The sequence below is a fragment of the Micropterus dolomieu genome, linkage group LG20, assembly GCF_021292245.1.
Source record: "Micropterus dolomieu isolate WLL.071019.BEF.003 ecotype Adirondacks linkage group LG20, ASM2129224v1, whole genome shotgun sequence".
NCBI lineage: Eukaryota > Metazoa > Chordata > Actinopteri > Centrarchiformes > Centrarchidae > Micropterus > Micropterus dolomieu.
In genome coordinates, this window is record NC_060169.1 from 1,557,845 (window position 1) to 1,570,012 (window position 12,168).

The 12,168-nt window shown below is 40.6% G+C and overlaps 2 protein-coding genes across 3 annotated transcripts in view; one reads left to right on the plus strand and one right to left on the minus strand.

Moving 5' to 3' along the window:
- Positions 1-8,675, plus strand: part of LOC123958575 (NACHT, LRR and PYD domains-containing protein 12-like) — a 52,441-nt gene extending 43,766 nt beyond the window's left edge. Inside the window, exons 11-18 of the mRNA XM_046032019.1 lie at positions 897-1,070; positions 1,170-1,343; positions 1,448-1,621; positions 1,726-1,899; positions 4,829-5,002; positions 6,257-6,303; positions 7,445-7,805; positions 7,881-8,675. Coding sequence (XP_045887975.1) covers positions 897-1,070; positions 1,170-1,343; positions 1,448-1,621; positions 1,726-1,899; positions 4,829-5,002; positions 6,257-6,303; positions 7,445-7,805; positions 7,881-8,088 — 1,486 coding nt within the window. The 3' untranslated portion in view covers positions 8,089-8,675. The remainder of the gene's footprint in view (positions 1-896; positions 1,071-1,169; positions 1,344-1,447; positions 1,622-1,725; positions 1,900-4,828; positions 5,003-6,256; positions 6,304-7,444; positions 7,806-7,880) is intronic.
- LOC123958576 (annexin A2-B-like) overlaps positions 8,378-12,168 on the minus strand; it is a 17,591-nt gene continuing 13,800 nt past the window's right edge. For both annotated transcript variants that reach the window (XM_046032020.1, XM_046032021.1), the window contains exons 12-13: positions 8,872-8,994; positions 8,378-8,612 (exon numbers count right to left, since the gene is read on the minus strand). In XM_046032020.1, the coding sequence (XP_045887976.1) occupies positions 8,553-8,612; positions 8,872-8,994 (183 nt within the window). In that variant the 3' untranslated portion in view covers positions 8,378-8,552. The remainder of the gene's footprint in view (positions 8,613-8,871; positions 8,995-12,168) is intronic.

The following is a 12,168-nucleotide window of genomic DNA, read 5'->3' on the forward strand; positions in this document are numbered from 1 at the left end:
TGATGGAGGAGCTGAGACAGATCCACACTGGAGTCCAGAGAGCAGGAAGATGATTGAGTCTCTGGGAAAACTGGCTTTTGAGCAGCTGCAGAAAGGCAACCTGATCTTCTATGAATCAGACCTGACAGAGTGTGGCATCGATATCAGAGCAGCCTCAGTGTACTCAGGAGTGTTCACACAGATCTTTAAAGAGGAGAGAGGGCTGTACCAGGACAAGGTGTTCTGCTTCGTCCATCTGAGCGTTCAGGAGTTTCTGGCTGCTCTTCATGTCCATCTGACCTTCATCAACTCTGGTGTCAATCTGCTGCCAAAGGAAGTGTCAGAAAGCAAATCTACAGATTTCTATGAGAGTGCTGTAGACAAGGCCTTACAGAGTCCAAATGGACACCTGGACTTGTTCCTCCGATTCCTCCTGGGTCTTTCAGTAGAGACCAATCAGACTCTACTACGAGGCCTGCTGATACACACAGGAAGTAGCTCAAAGACCAACCAGAACACAGTCCAGTACATTAAGAAGAAGATCAATGAGAATTTGACTGTAGAGAGAAGCATCAATCTGTTTCACTGTCTGAATGAACTGAATGACCGTTCTCTAGTGGAGGAGATTCAACAGTCATTGAGTTCAGGAAGTCTCTCCACAGATAAACTCTCTCCTCCTGAGTGGTCAGCTCTGGTCTTCATCTTACTGTCATCAGAAAAATATCTGGAGGTGTTTGACCTGAAGAAATATTCTGCTTCAGAGGAAGCTCTTCTGAGGCTGCTGCCAGTGGTCCAAGACTCCAACAAAGCTCTGTACGTGCACACTACTATTTAGTTTAATTGTGATTTTCTTTATAGAAAAAATACTGAAAATTATTGTTTGTATTTTCTCTCATGGATTGCCGATTCATCTTTAGGCTAAGTGGCTGTAACCTCTCAGTGAGAAGCTGTAAAGCTCTGTCCTCAGTTCTGAGCTCCCAGTCCTCTAGTCTGAGAGAGCTGGACCTGAGTAACAACAACCTGAAGGATTCAGGAGTGAAGCTGCTTTCTTCTGGACTGAAGAGTCCACACAGCAGACTGTCAGTTCTCAGGTTGGTCTTCAGCTATTTGAAAATGATGACCCTCTGTGTTGATATTTACTTTATATAGACTATTAATTATTGAATGGACTGACTGAAAATCTTTTTTAGGTTAAGTGGCTGTAACCTCTCAGGGAGAAGCTGTGAAGCTCTGTCCTCAGTCCTCAGCTCCCAGTCCTCCAGTCTGAGAGAGCTGGACCTGAGTAACAACAACCTGCCGAGTTTAGGAATGAAGCAACTTTCTTCTGGACTGAAGAGTCCACACTGCAGACTGGAAACTCTCAGGTTGGTGTCCAGTTATTTGAAAATGATTACCCTCTGTACTGCGCTGATATTTACTTTATATAGACTATTAATTATTGAATGGACTGACTGAAAATCTTTTTTAGGTTAAGTGGCTGTAACCTCTCAGGGAGAAGCTGTGAAGCTCTGTCCTCAGTCCTCAGCTCCCAGTCCTCCAGTCTGAGAGAGCTGGACCTGAGTAACAACAACCTGCCGAGTTTAGGAATGAAGCAACTTTCTTCTGGACTGAAGAGTCCACACTGCAGACTGGAAACTCTCAGGTTGGTGTCCAGTTATTTGAAAATGATTACCCTCTGTACTGCGCTGATATTTACTTTATATAGACTATTAATTATTGAATGGACTGACTGAAAATCTTTTTTAGGTTAAGTGGCTGTAACCTCTCAGGGAGAAGCTGTGAAGCTCTGTCCTCAGTCCTCAGCTCCCAGTCCTCCAGTCTGAGAGAGCTGGACCTGAGTAACAACAACCTGCCGAGTTTAGGAATGAAGCAACTTTCTTCTGGACTGAAGAGTCCACACTGCAGACTGGAAACTCTCAGGTTGGTGTCCAGTTATTTGAAAATGATTACCCTCTGTACTGCGCTGATATTTACTTTATATAGACTATTAATTATTGAATGGACTGACTGAAAATCTTTTTTAGGTTAAGTGGCTGTAACCTCTCAGGGAGAAGCTGTGAAGCTCTGTCCTCAGTCCTCAGCTCCCAGTCCTCCAGTCTGAGAGAGCTGGACCTGAGTAACAGCAACCTGCAGGATTCTGCTGGACTACAGAGCCTCCACTGCAGACTGGCAAATCTCAGGTTAGTGATTCATTTGAAAATGATGAGCTTTTACTCATGACTGAAATTAATTATTGAATGTACTGACTAAAATCCTTTTCAGGCTGAGTGGCTGTAAACTGTCAGAGAAAAGCTGTGAAGCTCTGTCCTCAGCTCTCACCTCCGAATGTTGTAGTCTGAGAGAGCTGGACCTGAGTAGCAATGATCTGCAAGATTCAGGAGTGATGCTTTTGTCTGCTGGACTAGAGAGTACATTCTCAACACTGGAATCTCTCAGGTTGGGATTTGTTAATATTTATTTAGCAAACGTTTTTTCTAAAGATGTTTGAACAACGAATCAACTAACTGTAAATCCTTTTTTAGGTTTAGCGGCTGTAAAATATCAGCGAGAAGCTGTAAAGCTTTGTCCTCAGTTCTCAGCCTCCAGTCTTCTAGTCTGAAAGATCTGGATCTGAGTAACAACGACCTGCAGGATGCAGGACTGAATCTGCTGTCTGCCGGACTGGAAAGTCCACACTGTACACTTGAAACTCTCAGGTCAGAATTCAGCTGTTTGTTAAAAGTCATATGGCAAGTTAAACATTGAGGATTTTTAGTCATGTTTCTGTTTTTTTATTAAATGTCACATCAATATTGTACTCATAACTTTGTGCCAAGAACTCAAGCACAAAAAAAGTCTTGTTCTAGTCTTACAAGGAACCCATATAGTCGCTCACAGCAGGTAAGGGAAACCCCCATGACCACTCCAGTACTCCCTTACAAAGGTAAAGACCTGGGGCCAGGTGAAGAAAACTCAGGGAAAAACTGGGAAATATGCATAAGCATTCTTTTTATCAGATTAATAAATTTGCATGTATACATGGTTCAGTTTTAAATATCTGTATTCTGGAACTGGTTTAATTTATATGGCACATAAAAGAATTTATAAACGTGCTTTTTGATTTTATAGAACGCATCACATCAGTGAAACTGTAAAATAAAATAAAAACTAACAAGCAGTGTATCACCATATCACGTACAGCTGTCTAGAACTGTGTACGCTGGTCTAAAATCTGTGCAACATATTCACATTTCACATTCTCACCCAAAAAATATTTTATGAACACCAGTCTGTGTGGGAAATGCTGTATGTATGTTTTGTGCAGACATTTTATTCATACATCTGGCCCCTGTTCCACTTTTCCACAACACGAATCAAATCTACATTGCTTCTGAATCCAATTTTGGAAATTTGACTCGAGTCTCCTTTCCAGCATAAGCTGTGTGATACCCATTATTTAACCACCTAGTCCCCAGATCCCCGGATATGTCAAGGTAAACCTCATCTGCCTAGTGCCTTGCCAAATGGGGAGCTTTTTAACTAGCTCAGTGACCTCCACCAAATAAATAGGTTAGGTTTCCACTGAGCCCTCCAATGCTGCCTTCTCTTGCTTAAGACTTCCATAAAAATGTTCCTTCTACAGTGTCTCCATTGAAGGTCCACAGTTTCCCCCACTGCCATGAAAATTCCATGAAAAGTCCTACCACCTTGCGTCCCAGAACTGTTGACACACGTTGTCACGTTTTGGTGGTTACTAAAGCTGCGAGCCCCTCTGGCCTCCCAGGAGCTGTTTGCTGCTTCAGCAGACTCCTGGACCAAGCAAGTCTCATTCAAGAGCCTGGCAGCGTGGCCCCCACTGAGTAAACCACAGCTTTGCACAGCCTTCACCACAGTAACAGCTTTGAACATGGCCAACTTGGACTCTATGCCCTCAGAGGTCAAAAATTTAAGACATGTTGCCTCAGCCAGAGGTGCCTGCCCGAATGGGTTTAATTGAACTTTCAGAAGCCTCCACTGCCCTTGGACTTACCACCAGTTGTTGATCAGTTGACACTTCTGCTTCTCTCTTTAAGCAATTATCCAAGACAGAAGTCTGATAGAAAAACAGATCAGTCGTCAGTTCCTTTAAATCAGGGGTCTCAAACTCAAATCATTCAGGGGCCACTTTGGTACATCTCATAGGAGGGCCACAATAGCATTAAAGTACTCCACGAAAGCAGAAGAGAAAACAATCTCACACAGATGTTTGCTTCCAAAAAAGTACATTAACTGACTGAACACTTTGGACAGTTCTAGGAAGGATGGAGATAAGTGAAGTCTCAGAAATGGTCCAATAAGATCTGCTTTTCCCTGTGCCTCCCTGAATGTGGTTTTTAGTTCACTGTTACACTGCAAGTCAATACGTTCCATTTGCAACAGACAACGTGACATGTTCATATTTCAAGGACTTGCTGCACAGTGACTGTGTATAATGCAGTGCAACACAACTGCTGCACCTGCATTTTCCCCTTCTAAAGTTCTTTGTACCAGCGCGATCGGTCTGTTTTTTCTGCCTGACATAGATGGGGATCCGTCAGTAGTAATGCCTTCCAGTCGGCTCCATGGTAATCCAGTCACTTCGAACTTCTCATTAATACCCCTGATGAAAACTGCGAGCATGGTCTTGTCAGTTTTATCTGTGATTTCATCGAGCGCCACCGAGTATGTTGCATATCTGAATTATGAAATCTCCATGTGGTGTCCTCTCCAGGACCCGAACGAGTAACCTCAAGAAGGCCAGATACTCTGACCTTCTGTTCGTTGAAGAAGTACAGACAACAGTTAGAGCCCTCCTCTCAGCAACTCTCTCTGTTTGTGTGTGTGTGCTTAGTCTGTCGGGTTGTCAGGTCACAGAAGAAGGCTGTGCTTCACTGGCCTCAGCTCTGAGCTCCAACCCTTCCAATCTGAGAGAACTGGACCTGAGCTACAATCATCCTGGACACTCAGGAGTGAAGCTGCTGTCTGCTGGACTGGAAGATCCAAACTGGAGACTGGACATTCTCAGGTATGGAAAAATGGACAGTCAGCAGGAGCTCTTACTCTGACTAAATGAGGAGCTCTGGTTCATGTATTATTGGTGGATATGAGTAACGGTGTATGAATAGGGCATATACAGGAATCCTGAAGTAAAATTCAGGACCTTTTAAGACCTTTTTCCAGACCTTTTAAATATATTTTAATACCGCAGCTCCACTTTGAGTTGTAACCGGTTAAGTCAGCCACAGGGTTTTCTCCTGCATATGTGTGGTTGTTTAAGGCCAAATCAAAGTATATTTGTATTTATGCAATCTGTGTAACGGTGCCAAGTTAAAAAGAGTTAGTTAGCATGCGCTGGCGAGATGGGCTGGTGTCCTCTAGAAAAGGAGCAGAGCCAAGGGAGAGAGGAGCTGAGATGAAGAGAGTGGAAAACAATACTACAACAACTATAACTTTAGTAAAATAGATTTAAAATAGAACAAGGGGAAAGTGTTGCTTTGGGGAAGCTCTACCCACAACCTGGAGGAATATTCTAACATTAAAAAATATATAAATATATATATATATAAACATATTCATATATATATATCACCAAAGCAAATTCCTCGTATGTGTAAAAACTACTTGGCAATAAAGCTCTTTCTGATTCTGATTATATCATAATAATTTCATATAGTAGTGTAGTAATTTTATATAAAAGTGTAGTCTATAACCTACCACTATTATAATATTAATTCAGTTACAGAAGTTTCATGTTTGTGGGTTGTTTTCTTTAATCAGTTCCTTGTGCAAGAATAATTAATACATTTTTTGTTGAATAAAGTACTAACTTGTTGAATAGTCATTATCATTTGCATAACAACAATTCAACATTTGGAAATTTTGTTGTAGCACATCAAACCTTTTTTAATGTGCTGCTCTATCCAGGCTGTGATTGATCTGCTCACAAAAAGTGACGCTGATGAGCACATCGGCTTTATGAAAAGTTGAACATGTTTCAACAAAAGGCTAAAAAGTCAGCTAGTTAAACCCAAACGCTGCTATTCTTCTCCCTGTTGTCTTCTGCCTTACTGCCTCAGCTGCCGATGATGCAGCTCTCTTTTGTATAACGGGCTACTCAAGGGCCCACAAAATGTCTACAAAATGTAATACCTTGTGAAAAAAAGTATTTAAAAGTCTTAATCGCCTTAAAATTTTAAATACTTTTTAAGGGCCTTAATTTTAGCAAAACGGATTTATTACCTTTGATGAAGCTCAAAGCTCACTTTGTTTCTTCCTCCAGGGTGGACCATGGTGGAGTGCAGAGACTGAAACCAGGCTTTAAGAAGTGTGAGTGTGTTTTTATCATTGTGTAATAAACAATAATGTTTTTTAATTGAATTCATGAGAACAAAGCTGCTACACTAGATTTTTGTTTTCTTTTGATTAAAGTACAATAATGAATGTCTTAAGAGTTTCAATAAGGATTTAGCTTCTGTGTTTGCCAGTGTGGCTGGAAAGATGCTGGAATGAATAAATGCAAGAAGGCTCAATGGAGAGTCACACACAGAGAGTCTGTATTACCCACAGAGTACCTTCCTTAGAGGGAAGGCTCGGCAGGTGCAGTTGGGCCGTGCGAGTGCTCACCTGAGGTGGAAGATTTACTCAGGTCCATTACTTAAGCAACATACCTTACTAAGATAAAGATATGCAAGTATTATAAGACAATTTACTTAGTATTTACAAAGTCTTCTAAGTGCAATAAAATGTTCCTGTCAGCATTTTAATATTATTTCTGATGTTTCTGGATTAATATTTCTGCTGCAGTAATGTGTATGTTGCATTTTACTGCTGTAGATCTTTAAGGTTGATCTAATTTTAACTACTTTAGATACTCTTGGGGTAGCTTGACCGATGAGCGTATTTAGTAAATATAAACAAAGTATAATTTCATGCCTGCAACACACTCAACATAAATTGGGACAGAGGCATGTTTACCATTATGATTATGAAGGAAAAATCGCAGAGTTCTGACATTTTCTCAACTCGTACAAGGTTAAACGATAAACAATATATATGACATAACATGTCATGTTGGCCTGGATGTAAAAATTTTTTTTTAAAAACCCATGTTGTTTATCCAGTGAAACATTTTGTAACAAACAACTGCTTGATGTGCAAAAGTCTGAACGTTCTAAATGGTGACAGTTTTAGAGAGCAGGTGGTTCAGAACTTCTTTGTGCTGCAGTGGAAGATGATGCCAGTTTTATTAATGATACTTTATTCAGTATTTATTGATTCGCATCTCCATTAGCTCTCATCCTCTGGTGCATACGAGAAAAACTGCTAATGTTGTTATAACTGCATTGTTGAATTATTATTTACAGTTTATTGTGAAATAAAAATTTGACTGATTTCCTTTCCGTAGTTGTCAGTAAATAAATGAACAGATGGTAACCTGCAGATGTTTTGTGTCTGTTCTCTCCATCAGATGCCTGTGAACTGGAGCTGGACACAAACACAGTGAGCAGAGAGCTCAAACTGTCCGACGGCAACAGGAAGGTGACATATGTGGAACAGGAGCAGTCATATCCTGATCATCCAGACAGGTTTGACTGGCCTCAGCTGATGTGTACAAATGGTCTGACTGGTCGCTCCTACTGGGAGGTGGAATACAAAGGAAGAGTTGATATAGCTGCGACTTACAGGAGAATCAGCAGGAGAGGAAACAGGAAAGACTGTTTGTTTGGAGACAATGATCAGTCCTGGAGTCTGAGCTGCTTTGGTGCTGCGTACTCTGTCTGTCAGTATAACAGAGAAATATTCATCTCCTCCCTCCGCGATAACCTCCCATTCCTCCTCCTCTTCCTCCTCTTCCTCATGGTCGTCTTTAATTCCCTTGTTAGTTTCACCCTCTTCTTCCTCATTCTCGTCCTCCTCCTCCCCCCGCCCTCCCCTCCCTCCTCTAACAGAGTAGCAGTGTATGTGGACTGTCCTGCTGGCACTCTGTCCTTCTACAGAGTCTTCTGTAACAAACTGATCCACCTCCACACCTTCAACACCACGTTCACTGAACCTGTTTATCCTGGCTTTAGGCTCTGGTCTGGTTCCTCAGTGTCTCTGTGTTCTCTGTAGGTCAGAAACACTGCTGACTGAAGATCAGCACTCACAGTGTGTCTCAGACTCAAACGCATCGTCACTTTGATTATCAACATTTTACCAGTGTAACCAGAAACACATATGACACGCTGCTCTGTTTGTTTGTTTGTTGTTTTGTACCTTTCAAATGGAAGAGAGAAGAGAGAAAAAGTGCTGCTGATAATGAAGCTGAGCGCAGTAAAGAATCAACTGATGAAACCTTTGTAAGGCACAAAACCAGTACAAAGTGAACAGCTCTGCAAACAAACAGGAAACAAACACACTGGCAGGTGAAATGTTTTATTTCACAAACTGAAGCTGCTGCTGAGATGGAAGTCACACGATCTGTTTAATGTGGAGGTAAAAACAAAAAGCTCTAATACTGTAAGAAGCTCTGCAGTCAGCTGACAATTCCAAACCAACTGCCTTCTGGGAAACTGAGTCCAGACAGAGTTGAGGCCTCAGTCGTCTCCTCCGCACAGACTGAGCAGAGCCTTCTGGTAGTCTCCTTTAGTGTGCTCCTGAATAACAAAGACATAATAATATTATCATCAATAAAACTTTATGAACAAAGCAAAAATAAATAAAAGCGAGTTGACTCGACTTATTTCTTTTCTTTAATTTTAGTTAATGTCATTCTCCTGATTGTTTTGGCTGACTGACTAATAGCTGATTATAAACAGCATAAAAATGATTATTTTTAAATGTAATTGTTGTTTTTCAGTCTCAGTGAAAGTACCCGAAGTGAATTTACACACACACACAGTGACCGGTACTCACAGCGATGGTCTGGTACAGGGATCTTTTGTGCTGCTTCTTGAACTCTGTTCTGATCTTCATCAGGTCGATCTCGCAGCGGGAAACCATGATCCTGGTCACCACCTTCTCCTTCGCGCCTTTACTCTGCAGAGAGGCGGAAAAATAAATAAGATGGGGGACGACATTCTGACGTCAGAGCAGACTGACTGAAAGCTGAGCCTGAACCTGTCTGCTCGTCACAGAGTTCCCAGCGCTCAGGTGTTACCATGTTGTTATAACTGAGAGACATTAGGGACAAAACCAGCGGTGGAAGAAGTGTCTTTTACTTGAGGAAAAATACCAGAAATACCAGAGTAGAAATAGAAATAAGTACAAAAGTATTAGCATCAACATATACTTAAAGTACCAAAAGTAAAAGTAAACATTTCAGAATAGTATATATTATATGATCAAATAGTAATTATTGATGCAATAATGTGTTCATCACTGTAATGTTAGAGCTCCTTTGTACATTATTATATATATATATATATATATATATATATATATATATATATATATAATGTACAGGATATTACGTTATATACTGCTGGCTAGCTTGTGAATCTTACCCTGTGATCATTAAAGTCTTGACATAATTGATATAAAAAAACAATAATTTATTTGTTGATTATATTTTGAATTATTAATCTGAACAGTAATTTTAGTTATCAAATAAATTTAGTGCCGTTAAAAGTATAATACTTCCCTGTAAAATGAAATGAAGTTGAGGTATAAAGTAAAATGGAAGTGTCTCACTGTAAAAAAAGATGGCTATCCATATTGTTGTACTTGTGACAATGACAACAAAGGCATTATATCTAGTCTCTCTACCTCAAAACTGCTTTATGTACAGTACTTAGTTACTTTCCACCACTGGACAAAACTTTGCTAATGTACCTTCATGGCTTCGCTGAGTCTGTTGGCGAAGTACAGCTGCCGGTTTTCAAAGCACTCCACTGTGAAGAGAAGACAGACAGACGTTGAATTAACCTCCTGACGTCTTCACCAGCTGTTCTGCTGTTCCACTGCTGTTGCACGGCTGCAGCATGCGTGCAGGAGATGAGAACTGTGGTACTGATGGTACCGACGTGCTGTTTGTTACCCAGAGTGAGGAAGGACTTCTCCAGGTCTCCCTTCACCTCCTTCCTGATGCTCTCCTTCATGTCGTACGGACTGTAGCTCTTATACCTCTCAAACACTGAAACGCATCAAAGGGGAGAACATGTCAAACTTAAAGCGCGGTACACTGTCTATAGAGAAGCATTTTTATTACCACCGTCTCTCCCTAACCTTAACCAGTATTGTAGCGGCTCTGCACAGATACAGAATTTACAAAGGCTGTCACTGAATGTAAAATCATGTGGCTGGGGACATAAAAAACGTTGAAACTGAATATAACAAGCGTTGCCATTGGATATTAAAAAGGTATTGTCACGGTTTTGGTCTAAGTTCTGTCCTTTTCCTGTTTTCTTTTGAAGTTGTCTGTGTCTTATGTTCACATCGTGCTTTGTTTCCTGTCTGCCCTGATTCCTAATGTGTCCCACCTGTGGTTAATTACCCTGCCTGCTGTGTGGTGTGCCGCAGTATTTATTGTGATGCATTATGGGTTTGTGTTTCACTCCGGCCTGTCTGTTTGGATTATTGTTGCATTTTTTGCTGGTGGAGTTTCCTTTGTTGCCCGGTTGCATTTTGGATTTCTTGGTTTTGTTGGACTGTGCACACTGTTTGGAATTATTTTGGACTTTGTCGTGCTCCATAAGCGTGTACAACTTATTTTTTTTCTTTCATTAGTAAATGTAAAAAACTCATAGCTCAGGGGAAAGAGCGGTCTTCCACTGATCAGAAGGTCGATGGCTTGATCCCCAGTCTGCATGTCGAAGTATACTTGAGCGAGATACTTTGTACCCTAATTGCTGCATGTACAGTATAGGCATCAGTGTGTGAATGGGTGAATGTGAGCGCATAAAAGCGCTTTGAGTGTTCATGAAGGCGCTATACGAGTATTTAATGTAAACAACATACCATTGAATGTCCAAAAAACACTGCCAGTGGATGAAAGAGTTCAAAATGAATGTTAAAATTCGGTTGAAAATCTGTGATTTTACAGAATCGTCACATCAGCTGGCATCTGGTGATTGGGTTCACCTGCATATGGTACTCTGTGTGTGTGTGTGTGTGTGTGTGTGTGTGTGTGTGTGTGTGTGTGTGTCAGTGTTGCAGGTGTAGTTCACCTTTCTGCAGATGGGGGACGCTCCTCTGAGACATGATGGCGATCCAGGTCGCCACGTCGGTCCCCTTCCTCTTCACCCCGGCTTCGTACAGACTCTAAGAGGTTCACACGTGAGAATAGAAGATGGCTTAAAATCACTTAATACAACTTATCAATTGCTGAGTGTTATTCCGTGAAACAAATTCACACCCAGGGAAACAGCACCACAATGTTTGGCTTTTTTAGAAATCACAAATCTTTTGAAGAATTTTTTAAAGAAAAAAACTTCTGATTTTACTCACTCTGGCGTCGTCGTCAATCTTCTCATAGTCAACAACATTAGAGGGTTCATCTCTCTTTGTCTGTAGATCAAAAAACATATTCATGTCAGTGTGAAACATTTCAAATTAAAAGCTGCAACAGTAGAACTCTACAGCAGCAACGTCTGCTCAGAGCACAGTGACAAACTCAAATAAATGCAATGTGTTCATGGCAAAGGCTTTAACCTAAAAATCTCATACATTAATAAATATATATATATATATATATATATATATATAATTATTTTAAAATATTTATAGCTTTATATTCACTCTGGTATCAAACTGTATCTGCAAATATAGGTATCACAAAAAGCAAGAACATTAGTAGCAAAATCAATAAAATGCAAAACCTTGTATTATCACTTATGTTAAAGAGGAGCAACAGTTTTATTTTCTTAAACCTATCCTCTTGTGTCTTTATGAACTTTTCTTCTTGCGCTGTTTTTCCTTGTTAGTTATTCATTTGTTCCCCTTCGTCTTATGTGTGGTGTCTTTAACTGCTGCTCTTTATGTTTCCTCCTCCTCTGTTTTTGATTACTTGCTTCCTGTTTTACTTTGGTATTTTCCTCTCATCTCATTTCGGTTCACTTCACTTCCCCCTTGTGTGATTGTTTGCTCCTCCCTAATTAAGTTCACCTGTGTCTCATTATGGTGTCCTCACTACAGTATTTAAGTGGTCCCGGTCTCTGCCAGTTCATCAGTGTCTTTTCACTTGTGTTCTAGCAGTTTTCCAAGTGTTTGTTT